Raw genomic sequence first — 15,590 nt, 5'->3', positions numbered from 1 at the left:
CCACACATAAATGGTCTCAGGATGCTTTACTGTCGGCACGACACAGAAGTGATGGTAGCGCTCACCTTTTCTTCTCCAGACAAGCTTTTTTCCAGATGCCCTAAACAATCGGTAAGGGGATTCATCAGAAAAAATTACTTTACCCCAGTCCTCAGCAGTCCAATCCCTGTACCTTTGACAGAATATCAGTCTGTCCCTGATGTTTTTCCTGGAGATAAATGGAATCTTTGCTGCCCTTCTTGACACCAGGCCATCCTCCAAACGTCTTCGCCTCACTGTGCGTGCAGATGCACTCACACCTGTCTGCTTCCATTCCTGACCAACCTCTGCACTAGTGGTGCCCCGATCCTGCAGTTGAATCAACTTTAGGAGAAGGTCCTGGTGCTTGCTGGACTTCCTTGGGCGCCCTGAAGCCTTTTTAACAATAATTGAACCTCTCTCCTTGAAGTTCTTGATGATCCGATAAATGGTAAATTCAGGTGCAATCTTACTGGCAACAATATCCTGGCCTCTGAAGCCCTTTTTGTGCAAAGCAATGATGACTGCAGGTGTTTCCTTGCAGGTAACCATGGTTAACAGAGGAAGAACAATGATTTCAAGCACCACCCTCCTTTTAAAGCTTCCAGTCTGCTATTCTGTCTAAATCAGCATGACAGAGTGATCTCAAGACTTGTCCCCATCAACACTCTCACCTGTGTTAACAAGAGAATCACTGACATGATGTCAGCTGGTCCTTCTGTGGCAGGGCTGAAATGCAGTGGAAATGTTTTTTTTGGGGATTAAGTTCATTTTCGTGGGAAAGAGGGACTTTGCAATTAATTGCAATTCATCTGATCACTCTTCATAACATTCTTGAGTATATGCAAATTGCCATTATAAAAACTGAGGCAGCAGACTTTGTGAAAATGTATATTGGTGTCATTCTCAAAACTTTTGGCCACGGCTGTACTTTTAAACTGCTCTTTGAACAAGAGATGCTTCTCAACAAGGCATACTTTCCCTTGTAAAGACGCACAGCTCTGTGAAAAGCACACACAGCCCATTTAAAATGAAGAAACTGGTAAAAAAGCCACTTGTTCCTGAAACGACTGTTAAGCTGTGCTGAATGTATAAAGCAGGGAATGAATAAATACATAAATACATTATATTGTTTTTACTGCTGATGCTTTCAATATAAGTTGTTTAAGTAAACTATTCTTACACATAATCGTGTCGATATGTTATGCCTTTTTATCATATGGAGCAATGAAATGATACAAAGGAAGGACAGAAATAGCTACGGTCCCTGGCCGGAGCAAAATCTCCATCTCAAGCTACAGCAGGGGTCTCAAACTCGCGGCCCGCGGGCCAATTGCGGCCCGCGGGACGATATTTTGTGGCCCCCACCTTAATATGAAAGTTTAATGTTAGTGCGGCCCGCACAAACATTGTAGCAGCTCCGCTGTTAGCTGCTGTGTGGGACAATGTTATGATGTTCTGGTTTCCTACTGTGTGCCTGACCAGTGAACGCAGCATGCAAGTGAGTGACATGGGGGGCGGGGTCGTGTGTGTGTGTACGTGTGAGAGTGAGTGAGAGAGAGAGCCGGGAGAGAAAAGAGTGGCTTTGGATGTGCGGTGCAGGAGGGTGAAATTCATAGTTTTCTGCCCTCTTTCGCGCAGGTCATGATGTATCCAGTGCTTCATTTGTAAATCACAAGGTGCCGGAACACTAAGTACATATCACAGCGCAGGTACGACGAGCACAGGTCCCGGAACGCACATAAAACGCCGCTTAAAACAGCACACACATGCCACTTACAATGCAGTGGGACTTATTTAGGCTATACTGCAGTGACGGTATCAGTCTTTATGTCAGTGATTAATAAAGTGGCGTCTTGAGCAAAGGCGACTTCTGTGTCCAGCGGAACGGAACACACACACATACACACACAATTTGTTAAATTGAAGGCAAATTCAAGGGACACCACGGCTCCTTTACGCACACGCTGCGCTGTGAGGTTTTGGGAGCTTCTTTACGCAGACAGATTATTCTAAACCGCAGCAGTTTATAACACGTCATTGAGCTAATATTTACATTTTACAGTCTGGGCTGTTTTACATTATTATTTACACCTGATATGTGGATGAATTTTAATGATTTAAATTCCCTCATCCTCTGGTGGTGACATTTACGCACTGAGCCACGGACTGTACATGACGATGTGCTAGTTATTTTGGTTCATCTTAGAAGTCTGCATTTGTTATTATTTTATGAAATTGTGATGCTGTTGTTAAGAAAGCTTTATATATAATTTATTAGATTATCTTGTTATTGCGTGGCCACAAATTAGTAATTCATCCACCGATGTCAACAGGGGCTCCGTAATTTTCTAGTGATTACATTATATTGTTATATTTTATTTTAATCATTTCTTAAAAAACTTTTTTTAATGTTCATATTTTTTTCGATACGAGAGGTACCGGATCTGCTCAAATAAGTCCCAGAACGCAGGCAAGCCAACACGCCGGCACAAAGTAAGCACAAAAATGTATAGAAAAATGTGAGGCTACAGGAGGAATTTGATCATAGATTTGCAGACTTCAAGACGCACAGAGCGACTTTTACAAAAATTTTGCGGATCCCTTCTCCTTTGATGTGCAAGATGCCCCTCCTGTGCTTCAAATGGAGCTCATTGGCCTGCAGTGCAACTCTGACCTCAAAGCCAAGTTCAGGGAGGTGAGTGGAAAGGAAGACAAGCTGGGGCAATTTTTGTGAGAATTGAACCCCAGCTTCCTTGAGCTTTCCCGAATGTTCAAGCGGACCATGTGCCTTTTTTGGAGCACATATTTGTGTGAAAAGCTCTTCTCCACCTTGAACTTCAATAAGTCCAGGTACAGGTCCAGGCTTACTGATGATCATCTTCAAGCCATATGAGGGTCTCAACTGCTTCCTCCCTCAAGCCAAATGTGGCTCAGCTATGTGAGAGGAAGCGCTGCCAGGTCTCTGGCAGCAAGAAGTAGGCAAGAGAAGCCATGTTTACAAGAACTGTTCGTGTTCTTCAATATTCTATTCATGTTCAGAAGAACCCATTGAAGTTAAATAACTGTTAGTAATGACATTAGAGAAGTTTGGATTTTTTTAGCAAAGTTTTTTTTTTTTGTGGAATACCTGATGCGGCCCAGCCTCACCCAGATACTGCCTCCAGCGGCCCCCAGGTAATTTGAGTTTGAGACCCCTGAGCTACAGTGTTCCTATTTCTAAAATCCTCCAGCTATTCATACTATGAGGGACACAACTGCTGTATTGTAAATATGGTTGATGGGGGCTGGAATGGGAACAAGCTGTGTACTCCTAATGACCTCAGCTTTTCTCACCAAAGGGTGCTTTACTTTGTCATTAACTTCAACAATAAAGATCTTCAACATAGATTCAAACCCAGGTCTCCTGTACAACACAGCCTCAAATAAGATAACACTACACATTAAAGGGACATACAGACTTGGTCATTCAAATCATATATCAGACATACATCATTCAAGTTCTGGTGTGATTGTTGGTGGCGAATAAGACAGCAATCAATATATGAATCAACTACGTGCCACAGTGAAGATCTATGCAGTCAGTGATGCTAGTTTGATTGTTAAGATCAACAATGATTATGTTAATTTAGAGATGCTGCTCATCAGGCAGTACAAATTACCAGTATTTTTCACAGCACATTTTATTTAGCTATTCAAAGCTAAAAATATTCCTCATTCTCATTCTTTTCATTGAAAGCAGAGGAGTGATATGTACAGAGTGGACGATGACTCACAACAAAACATCAGCTCTTGACTATAAAAATAGATTGTAAGATTTAAAATTAGAAAGACACACACAACAGTGGGAATTCTTTTAGACACTGAGCTTTAAAGACATGATGGTAATAATCCATTTTGAATATCTTTCTTTGTTGATATTTTAATTTTCTCCCAAAGGATTGTGGACTGTGGCTTCATTACCTCAATATATGGTAAAGTAATGCATCTGTCTTTTTTAAGGGTTTAAATTTGTTAATATTTATAATTGTGTAGTAATTAAAGTAAGTAAAACAGTATTTAATACTTTAACACAACAGGGAAATAAAAAGGACAATATTTGTTATTTATATCCATAAGTTTGAGCAGGAAGTAGGGCAAAGAGATATAGCCAAAAAATTGTGGGGGAAAACAAATATTTATGTGGAAATGTATATTATACTGAATGTGTCACGTGAGCAGTTGTCGTACAGAAGATGTTACCCGGTCTTTTTTAGGGACTGCTTTTTATTTGTCATGCTGAATTTCAGAAATTTATAATTAATCATCAGAGACAGGGTGAATCATAATGTACATACAAAAATTATTAATGTGCAGTAAACTCACTCACTCTCACACACACACACACACACACACATAATCCCTTAAGGCCTTCAGATGTATTCAAAATGTCTTACATGGCTCTACTATATATAGCTTCAAAGACCCAGATTCTCAATATGAGAGGCCCTTTGAGAGATAATTAATACTTGGTCTCACACACACACTACTATACTCTCTCAGACACACTACTATACTCTCTCCCATGTACCATCCTAGTCTCTCACAAACACTTCCAAGAGAGATCATTCATAATTGGTCTTGACCTTTACATCATAATATCAGACATACACCACTATACACTTACACAAACACTAATATACTCAGTTACATGCACAATCATAATCTCTCTTATTTACTATCATATTCTCATACACACAAGACTGATCTCTCTTGCACAGAGACTTTATATATTTGAAACAGAATAATAGCACTAAGAGAAATGAATAGTACAATGTGTGAGGAGCAAAATGACAGTTAATGTAAGACAGAATGATATAATATTTGAATAAACATAGCAGTATGAGTGAGAGAGAATGATGGTGGTGTATGTGAGAGAAAAAAGTAATGTGTGTGAAAGAGAGTATTAAAGTACATGTAAGAGACTATAGTAGTGTTTGTGAGAGAGTATACTGGTCTGTGTGAGACCAAGTATTAATTATCTTTCATAGAGCCTGTCATATCTCTATGTAGGCAAGCACACATGCATGCATGCACGTCCTTACACATACGCACACACACACTCACAAACAATGTTCTGGCATAACATGCCAACACATTTGCAAGATTTGGAGTACTCGAACATCACTATCTGAAAAGAAAGCTCTCTCTCTCACACACACACACACACACACACACACACACACACACACACACACACACACACATAAACTCATAGTATGGAGAGGAATGGATGAAAGAGCTGGATAAAGGAATGTGACTAATGGAGGAAAGTTGCTTAATGACAAATTGTCAGATTGCAGAAGCCATTTTCTTTGCTCGTCATTTAGTTCTTTCATCCCAGAGTGCCGTTAAAATATTCCTCTGCTGCAGGCTTCTGGTCGGTCACACTCTCATTTAATCTAAGTCGCTTCCCTGCATTTTCTCTCTCTCCCTGCTTTTCTAGACATGGCAGCAGAATACCCACAATTTGGATGTTCTCAAAACTGGGTCATAAAAAAACACTGCGTGTTGAACAACTCTACACACTTTGACTGTAAACACAGCATAATGAAAATAAAGAGTTGTATTCATTGTGAGAGGCCAATATGAGGTTTACAGCAGGTTTTAAGCTTTTCTTATTGTGTTATACATTATATTATTAACAGGGTTAGGATTTGTATTGCGTCTGTGAGCTTAATGATGACCTCTTCCACTTTAAAACACAATTGGACATTTAGAAAAAATGACGTGAAAATATTCTGTCCATTCACAAGTTGGTGTGTAACAACTAAACTGTCAAAACAGAAGTGCAAACACTGTGAGCCTAAGTCCCCTGCCCCCAAGTCCTCAGCCTCTCTCCCTCTCTGATCTGAAATGACTAATTCATTGGTGTGTAAATCTATCCCTGCCCAGACTCAGCAAATGCAAGTCAGCTCATTTTGTGCAGGTGTTTTCAATAGCAATGAATGGCTGCTACAGGTCTCACACTATGCAACACAGTAATGTATGTGTAACAGTGTAGTGCCATCTACTGGGACTCATCACAGCTTATGATTGATCTGTGGGTTGTATAATGATCAAGGAACAAGAGGCCAGTGTACGGCAGCAACCTACAGGCTGTAAACACTGCTCCAGCAATCATGAACATGTTTCCATTCCCCAGCTTCTTTTTTCCGAGAAATGTTGTTTGTATATTCATTGTCATATAAACACACATACAGTAGCATGGTAGGTGATTAAGCCTTTAGCTCACAGATAAAGGATTATTTGGGTTTTTATATTTGCAATATTATAACATTATGATTATGATATATATATAAAGCAGTAATGGAAAGAGCAACTCAAGAGCAGCCACAGACGCTGTTCACACATTATCTTTCCTAAAAGATCCAATCATAAGTGGACAGCGCAAAGTACATGTGTGAATGCATCCTCATGCATCCTCACTGCATCTTGACATCCGATCATTCAGACCACATTTGCAGATGGTATTGACATCCTTTGACCGGCTACGGTTTCACAATGAAATGAAAGTATCCACACCCCAACTGGGTTAAATATTCCATAGTAGAGTGTGACAGAGTGCATTGATTCACATTGCACCTCATGAGTCCTCTCTCTCTCTCTCTCAAAAAAATTTAGGATCCATTTTGATGTCAGGTGTGAACAGACAGACTGTGATTCGATCGAATGCTTAGGACACATGTTAATACTAGGTCTGAACATCTCCAGTGAGCTCTTAGATGAAGAGCTGTCATACACCTCCAACTTCTTCACCAGGTATCCAGCTCCCTTTATCGTGTCCTGCTACTTGCATAAAGTCACTTCACAATGCCTCACAGATCGATGGGAAAAGGAAAACTATTGTTTTAGTGTTAAAACACTTCATTTTCTGCTACATTTACATCTGATGTACACTCTAGTCTGGAGTTTTCAAGTCCCTAAAAAGGACATTGTACCTTCCTGGTTCTAATCATAGAAGTCTTAACTCAAAAACCAGTCATCAGTACAAGAAAATCCATGCATTTACTTTTCAACTTGGCTGTTTTATCATTCTTGTTGATTCAATATGCTTCTTGTTAAAATTTGGATACACATGACGGTGTTTTAGTGTGTACAGAAATCATTTCTGAAATTCTCATATAGACGTAAATTTGCATTTTTAAATAAAACAGTTTAAAACAGTTAAATGGTAAGTATTTGTATAAACTGTTTAACTTGATGACCATTCAAAGTGCTCTACAGTACCGTTTCACTCATTCACACACATACCTATGCATCTGTGTGCGGCACTTTCTAATGTGCGGCATGAACCATGGGGAAGACTGGGAGAGTCTTTGAGATCATCACTTTCAACATTACATGTGTTGACTACTATAGGTATGGCCAGTTTTTTTGGCACTAGTTCACAAAACAGAAACATCCTATTATCTTATTATTTTGTCCAAATAATTTTTTTGTATACAGCTCCTACCAAGACTGATCAGACAGGAATATCATGCTAACATTAAAATGTTCCATGTTTGAGACTACTAAAATTTAAATTAATTAAATGATACAAACATAAAATGGCTAAACTACATTTGTGTTTATGTGACAGTGTTTTGTTTCATGTCTGAAATATAAAACCTAAGAAAAAAGAAAAAAAATTCTAATTAGTAATTGTTGTAGAACAAAGACTTGTAACAAAAATTGGCAAACTGACTTCTGTCCATTCAGAAGTAATGAAGTTAAGCTATGACTGAAAATCATCAAAAAGCAAAAATGCACCACATATATTACATTTTCAAACATTAAAGGTTAATATTAAAAGATTTATTTTTCTAATATTTGCAGCCACAGATTTCTAAATATAATCATTTAAGTAACTTAGTGCTTAACCAGAAAATGAACCTTTAATAAATAAACAAAATCGTACACCAGACATTGGCGAGTGATCCTCGAAGACTGAATCAAACTATTCAAGTTTTTTCATGCTTTTAAAGAATAAACCTATGTTAAATATAATCTAACCTATTCAATAAGGTAATTATGTTATCAATAAATTAACATTTACTCCTTAAATCAAAGTCAATGAACTGTGGGTGCTACACACTTAATCCCAGCATTTGACAAATTTTAAAATAACTTTGATAAATAGACATTTTAAGCCTTATTGACAAACTGAGTTGGTGGACAATATGATTCATGTGTTCACTGTAAACATTAGAAAATGGAATTTGTAGTGCACTCTGTGAACATGGTACTAAACTTAATGCTGTTTCATAGGTTATACAACAAATGGGTTGCCGTGATTCATGGCCTCTCCAACTAAATTATGTAAACAGCATTGAAGTAAACCTCCTCATCACAGAGAGCCTCGGTATGGACTGTGCACAGGACCGATGCAAACTGTCGCTACGCATTTGCAGACGCATTGACAGATGCTGCATACACACTGGGTCTCTCTCATTTTACCATGCAGGAACGAGGATGTCCATGTAATGATATGTATACAAGAGGTGTTTTCATGCACACGATAACACACATACACACACACACACACACTCACTCACTCACTCACTCACTCACCTGCTGTAAATACATGAAGGTGAGGGCGGCGCAGGACAGCTGGGGACAGGCGTCCACGTTGGGCAACGCTACGCATGTTCCTCCAGGATGCTGCATGTTCCCTCCTCTGGATGACAACACAAACCCCCTCAACCCCGACAATACTCAACCGTGGTGTGAGGCACAGACTGGAGCAGGAGAGAGGGGGAGGAGAAATAGAGAAAGAAAGATGCAAAGAAAGATATCGAAAGAAGGAGAGTGACCAGAGATGGAGCTTCAAAGGAAGCATCAGCCGGTCCCGTACGATTGACACGCGAGTGTTTTCTGCTCGCAAGAAGGTGGGACGAGAGAGAGAGAGAGAGAGAGAGAGAGAGAGAGAGAGAGAGAGAGAGAGAGAGAGAGAGAGAGAGAGAGAGAGCTACTGCCGTGTGGGTGTATGAAGGAAAGCCAGCAGTCAGTGGGACTGCGATCACTGGAGCGTGAGGGAGGCAGAAAATTGTGTGTGTGTGTGTGTGTGTGTCAGATAGTCCAGCTATGTGTTTTGTTTCCTGCAAAAATGCTGATCCCCCCCCCCTCTCTCTCTCTCTTTCTCTTTCCCATTCTCTTGATGAATTGAAGTTGCCTGACATGTGTTACTAGAGGCAATCCTTGATGCTGACTGCAGCAACAATATCCTTCATGCTTCCCTCTCTCTACATCCATAGTTTTATACCAGTCAGTTGTTGTTTGTACATGAAAACATTCAGTTATTAGCGATAGTTTCTCCACCATGGTCATCAGTTATTTTCACTGGTGTTTTGCAGGTTCTGAATGGAGGCACATCCACATCATGAGTTACGAATGGGCCTGGTGTGCTCGATAACATCTCTATCTCTCCCTCATTCTGCAGCCCTCCTATCACTGAGGGATCTTCCCTCTCCTCTGCTAGAACACATGACAGCTTATTATTTGGTCAAATTATTTTCCAAATAAATTACTTTTTTGAGGTTCTGACCTTTGTGTAGTGTAGCTGATTCTGCTTGATAGTCAATGGCTTGATGGGCAGATATTTTTTAAGTAGTGGGTGTTTTCTGGCTAAAGTTGCATGCTCTTCGTCGTGTGTGGGACACATCAGACTTTAATGATGCCAGCATTAATACTGGTTTATCTTTTGAACAGTGTGGCAGCTGCAAATATTGCACTGCCACACTGTTAATACTGCATCCTCTCTAGCTAAGTCAAAAGATTTAGCTGGAGAGGATGCAGTATTAACAGTAATGAGTTGTTTGAGGCCAAAAGTTAAGGTTAGGGTGAAGACAGACACACACGAGTCATAAATTGAACACCTATAAACTTTACACATTTAAATTCTTGTAACTTTTAATTGTTCACCTTTGATTCATTTAGTATTTGCTGATCTATGACTGATCTATATGCAATTAGCATTGCATCTATTGTGTCCGCTCTAACTCTGTTCATCAAACTAACCCTAACCTCTGCTTTTTCTCTGGGTTGCTAGAATAAACCACATCAGAATACTCTCACAAAACATGGTAATATAGGAATATAGAGTAGGTGATTTGTAGGGGGAATGAGGGGGAGATCCCATCCTCTCTAAAACGCAATGAGAAAAACATTCCCTTTAATAGCTGCAAATTCTGCCATCTCCTCTCCCCCTGCCCCACCTCCCCTTTGAGAAAAAAATGCTGGATGTGCAGATAAAGAATTTGTGTATGAATATATCCGTCTTCACCGGGTATGACTCACACCGGTATTGACAGGAATCACAGTGATAATCTATGTCATTGCAACAGCATTTATAGAATGACTTCCTGCTATTTGTCAACAAAGTAAAAGCACAACATTCGTTTTTGTTGCAGCAATGCTCTACATCAGGCTGAATGACAGAGCTTTTTTTTTTTTGCAAATTTGTTAACTTTAGTCTTATAGTCCAGGCAAAGTAACTCATTTTGGAGCCAAAAATCGAATTAATTATGAAAGAATTTTTTTCAGCATAGATCATTTCTATGAGGTCTCCAGAACAACCTACTAAAAGTCCTAAGAAATCCTAGTTGAGGAAATATGTTTAATTCTCATCAATCTGAGATGAATGCCAATAAGGCCAGGCAACAATATACCCCAATGGGGCTATTTTTTTCCTTTACTCCTTTCAAAATCAAACTTTACACAATGAAAGTACCCATGTAAAGTAACATTTTTTGTATCACAAGTTTCTTTTGAAATTCATTTGAATATGCACATGAGCTCCACACTTATTGAATATGTCCTAATTTGCATAGGAAGAAACACCATTCATATGTATGACAAATACATCGGCCCAATCTTCATCCAATCATCCCACTGCCAATGGGTGATGGCAGTGCTGCTTTTAGACTGGCCTCTACACTGAAAACCGCCTGGCTTGGTAGTACCTGCCAGGGGTAAAACCCCCGCAGGTATAGTCTTCAGGGTCACGGAGGCACACAAGCCTCCTCACCACGAAAGAATAAAGAATGACACTAGCTTTCTCAAGCAAGCTAAGGTGTTCAGCCAGTCACATGAAAATGTGGGAAAAGGCATCATCATTGCAGCAGTTGAAAAAGCTCTATTATCACTAAATGAGGGCGAAAAAGATGAATCACTGGATATGCTGAGATACAGGCGATTCTGTGATAAAGAAACTCAGAACATGAATCTCCAGTGGAACCTCAAACTCTCCCTCCAACGTCAACAGCTGCAAAGTTCCATAGTCTTCGGGTCTTTTACCAAATGATGGAGTGGAAAGGGGGAAGTAAATGTATGGACCCAAAAGACTGCCTCCATGACCCTGAAGACTATACCAGCGGGGGTTATACCCCTGGCAGCTACTACCAAACCAGGCAGTTTTCAGGTTAGAGGCAAGTCTAAAAGCAGCACTGCCATCACCCATTGGCAGTAGGATGATTGGATGAAGATTGGGCCGATGTATTTGTCATACATATGAATAGTGTTTCTGCCTATGCAAATTAGGACATATTCAATAAGTGTGGAGCTCATTTGCATATTCAAATTAATTTCAAAAGAAACTTGTGATACAAAAAAAGTTACTTTACATGTAAACTTTTACTATGTAAAGTTTTATTGTGGTAGGAGTAAAGGAAAAAATTAAGCCTACTTGAGTGTATATTGGGCATATTCGATTAGTGTATAGCTCATTTGCATATTAAAATTCATTTTCAAAGAAACTTGTAATACAAAAAATGTTACTTTTCATGGGTTTTTTCATTGTGTAAAGTTTAATTTTGATAGGAGTAAAGGAAAAAAATAGCCCCATTGGGGTGTACTGTTGGCTGGCCTTATTGGCACACATCTCGGATTGATGAGAATTAAACATTTTTCCTCAACTAGGATTTCTTAGGACTTTTAGTATGTTGTTCTGGACAACTCATGGAAATGATCTATGCTGAAAAAAATTATTTTACAATTAGTCGGTCTTAAAACACTACTTTGCCTGGACTATTAATATTGTGTCAATTGATTAAGAGACTTTCTGAAATAGAATACATGCATGTGTATACAAAAAAGAACATAGATAATGTAAATCATTCAAACATATATAAACCACAGTGATAAAGACAATTCCGTTTCATTTTATGAAAAACATTGACAATGTAATTTTTATTGTAGATAAAAAGCAGGATGAATGAAAAGTTTTCTAAATTTACCTACTTTACTTAACATCAACATACAAAATTATATTGTTTGTGGAGGCCTCTCTAATGAGGAATAATCCTCATGTAGCTCCAGAGCAGTAACACAGGCTAAGAAAACAGCCCATTCTAAACAAGCATGCTAATAACAGGAGATTGGTGCTCTTCGCCCGACCTCATAAACACACTTATCGTCCGTCACAGTCTAAATGAGCATCAGCAGCACTGACAGTATTTAGCATAAACTTGTCAGATATCACTTTTACTGTGCACATTCTGTACCCTACTGAAGGGACACATCACCCCCAACCAATCAGCTCCAAAAGTTAATTATCTGGAAATACACACTCAGGGGTGAAAACTATTCTGTGCTGCATGCATGGTAATGGAGCATGAATTAGAATTGTTCAAAATCAATTCTTGTTTAAAATCATGGTATAGACAGCAGTGATCTATTGACATCTCAGTACACTGAAAAGATCTGAAATTAACTTAACGTTTATCTAAGGCTGTTCTCTCTCTAGATACCTGGATAAAATGAAATGTTGGAAAATGGAATGAAATCTTTTTGAGTCTGTTATTGGTACACAGCTTAAAGATGGAAATAGTCAACCATGGCCTTGATTGCCCATTTTGCTCATATGTCTTGCAGCATAGGGAAACACATAATGAGTAAGTGAACAATGTAAAAAAAAACTGATTTTAAGTGGAGAGGTCATTGTTGCAGAGGTATTGCACTGAGCTTAATCAGGACTGGGAAGAGAGGCAGCTGTAGTTGCTTGTTATCAGAGAGGTTGTGAAAGATAGCAATGGGGTTTAATCAGAATAGACTTGAACTTGGGGATATAGTGTGGGGGCCAATAACTCCACTCCGTGTTCAGATGGCACAACTTGAAACCTCTCAGAATGTCATTGATTATGTCAGTGAGTTCTGGCAGTTGTCTGAAGCTGTGGCCACAAACAAAAAATAAAGCATCCTTACAAGTTTAGTTCGGGCGTTTGAGGGCACAGCGGCATTTCCACTTGTTCCACCATTTCAGGTGATGCTGTGAAATAGCGTGGAAGCATGGGAGTTTTGTATTCACTGCTAATGCCATAGTGGCAATCAGCCTCTCAGTATATTGCTCCTTTAAGCAGAAAAAAAGCTAACGATTCCTTGCCAAAAATGACTGACAGCATACACACTAAAGAGGGACTGTTGTTGGGTCAAGCCTGTAAATTAACAGTGCACCTTGACATTTTAAAAGACTATGAGTAATTTTAATACAAAGGTTAAAAAAGCCACAGTACGATATTTGTCTGACCTTATTGAAAAGAACAGACGCAACTCCAGGACTTTTTTTAATGTTATTAACCGTGCAACAGAGACTCCTCCAAATGTCAACATGGACTCCTCCCCCGGGAAATGACTAGAATTTGTAATCTTCACCAACAACATCTCCAGCATTTCCCTTTCTTGCACAGGACACAATTTGTAGTGCTTTGGCAGAATATCTATAGACACCCATTGAAGCGATTAATACAATAAAGCCCTCACCATGTCATCTAGACATCCTTCATGCGATATTTCTGAGAGAAGTATTTAGATCTGTTAGCCACCATATTCTCCACCTGATTAGCATCTTACTATTGACTGTCTCTGTCTCTGCTTATTTACAGAATGTGATACACCCTCTAATAAAAGCCGCCTTTAGAACCTAACCACCTGAAGATTTTCAGTCATGTTTCAAAATTGTCCTGTCTCAAGATTCCAGAGATGTTCACATTGTCTTTTTAAACGGCAAGACTGTGAAATATTTCACGTGAGCATAGGCAAACCACAAAACTAAGAATTTATGAATGATCTGCTGATGTTTGAAAAACTTCGGTCTTCAATCTTTTACTGTAGCCATCGGCAAATCATGTTGTCTTGATGACCTGCGGAGTAGCTCAGAGGTCTGTCTCTGGACCTATCTTGTTCTCTAGTTACCCCCAGGACATGACATTTACAAATATAATGTGAGCTTCAATCTATGCAGATGGCATACAATTATATTTCTCATCAACCCCAATGACTTTAATCAAATGAGTACACTCTGACTACTTGCTTTACCTCAAGTGCTGGATAGTCCAGAATTACCTGCAGTTAAATTTTAATAAAACTGAGATTAATGTTTGCATGATACAGCCATTGCAAACACTTTAAAACATCATATGCCTGTTAAACGTAATCATCCAGTGCTGTTTTTGGAATCTCAGAATGTTCCCCATATATACTTTATTTACGCTCCTTCGGACCACTGTAAATCCATGAACTCCATGGACCTTACACACACACACACACACACACTTTATTAATTGTGAAGCCAATAAATAGATTTCTATAGAATTACGAAAACTAGTGTTTCTGCATGATTAGACTAGATGTAATTATGTAACTGTTTATGGTCTGACTATGTTGGTCTGACAACAAAAATGCAAAGCAATAATCAAATAAAGGCAGTTCAACATTTCTGCATTTAAGTTAATAAGTGTTAGGTAAGATCAGAAGAGGTCTAACCAGCTGAGAATATCTCAAACCATACTGCAACAAAAGTTTCATAATTTCTGAAGTAATATTTGATTTTTACGTAGCCTGGAAACATCGCCTTACAAGAAAGCCTCTCAAAATTACCAGAATATCCTATTATTCATCATTAAAAGAAGAAAATATAAACAACCCAAATTTATCCCTCAGCTCTGTAGCCAGGCTCACAGAGAGTAATATCTCTACTGATTCATCTATTCCTCTAAATCTGAGGAGCAATGATTCCATGAGGTTCTTGACAAACCATCAGGGGGGAAAATTCACCACCTCCTCCACATGAATAGCACATATACACTGTCTAGTACAGAAACATTAAAAACTGTTTGTGCTACTCTCAGATGGCTTCAAAGAGTCACCAGAGTGAAGGAAAGAGCATCAGAACAGATCACAGAACAAGTACATTTGATATCAACTATGAAGATCTGTTTGTGGATCTCAAAAAACGTGATCTGGACACGAGAGTCAAGAAAATATGGGATTTTTTGTTTTGAACCTGATGCACAGTTCCACAAAAGCATCAATGTCATGCTCACAGGAATTTACTTTTACTGACACGACTTAAAAGTGAGCAAAACATGGCAACTTTAAAATGGAAGAAAATGAGTAACAGAGGCCTATCTATTATGTAAACCTTTCCTCAAAGTAGCACCCATCATTCATGTTCAGTTCAGGATTATAATTTTCTGAGACACAACATTTTTGATCAGTCATTTATTTATTATTGAATATGTTTACAAAAGATATCTTTGAACAGTTCAGAATATTCA

At 38.9% G+C, this 15,590-nt stretch overlaps 1 protein-coding gene across 1 annotated transcript in view; it reads right to left on the bottom strand.

Moving 5' to 3' along the window:
• Nucleotides 1-8,706, bottom strand: part of rbfox1 (RNA binding fox-1 homolog 1) — a 125,142-nt gene extending 116,436 nt beyond the window's left edge. Inside the window, exon 1 of the mRNA XM_061089800.1 lies at nt 8,611-8,706. Within this exon, the coding sequence (XP_060945783.1) occupies nt 8,611-8,706 (96 nt within the window). The remainder of the gene's footprint in view (nt 1-8,610) is intronic.
• Nucleotides 8,707-15,590: the final 6,884 nt, after the last annotated feature.

Source organism: Limanda limanda, chromosome 17, assembly GCF_963576545.1.
Source record: "Limanda limanda chromosome 17, fLimLim1.1, whole genome shotgun sequence".
In the NCBI taxonomy this organism is placed as follows: domain Eukaryota; kingdom Metazoa; phylum Chordata; class Actinopteri; order Pleuronectiformes; family Pleuronectidae; genus Limanda; species Limanda limanda.
This window is presented reverse-complemented; position numbering and strand designations above follow the sequence as displayed.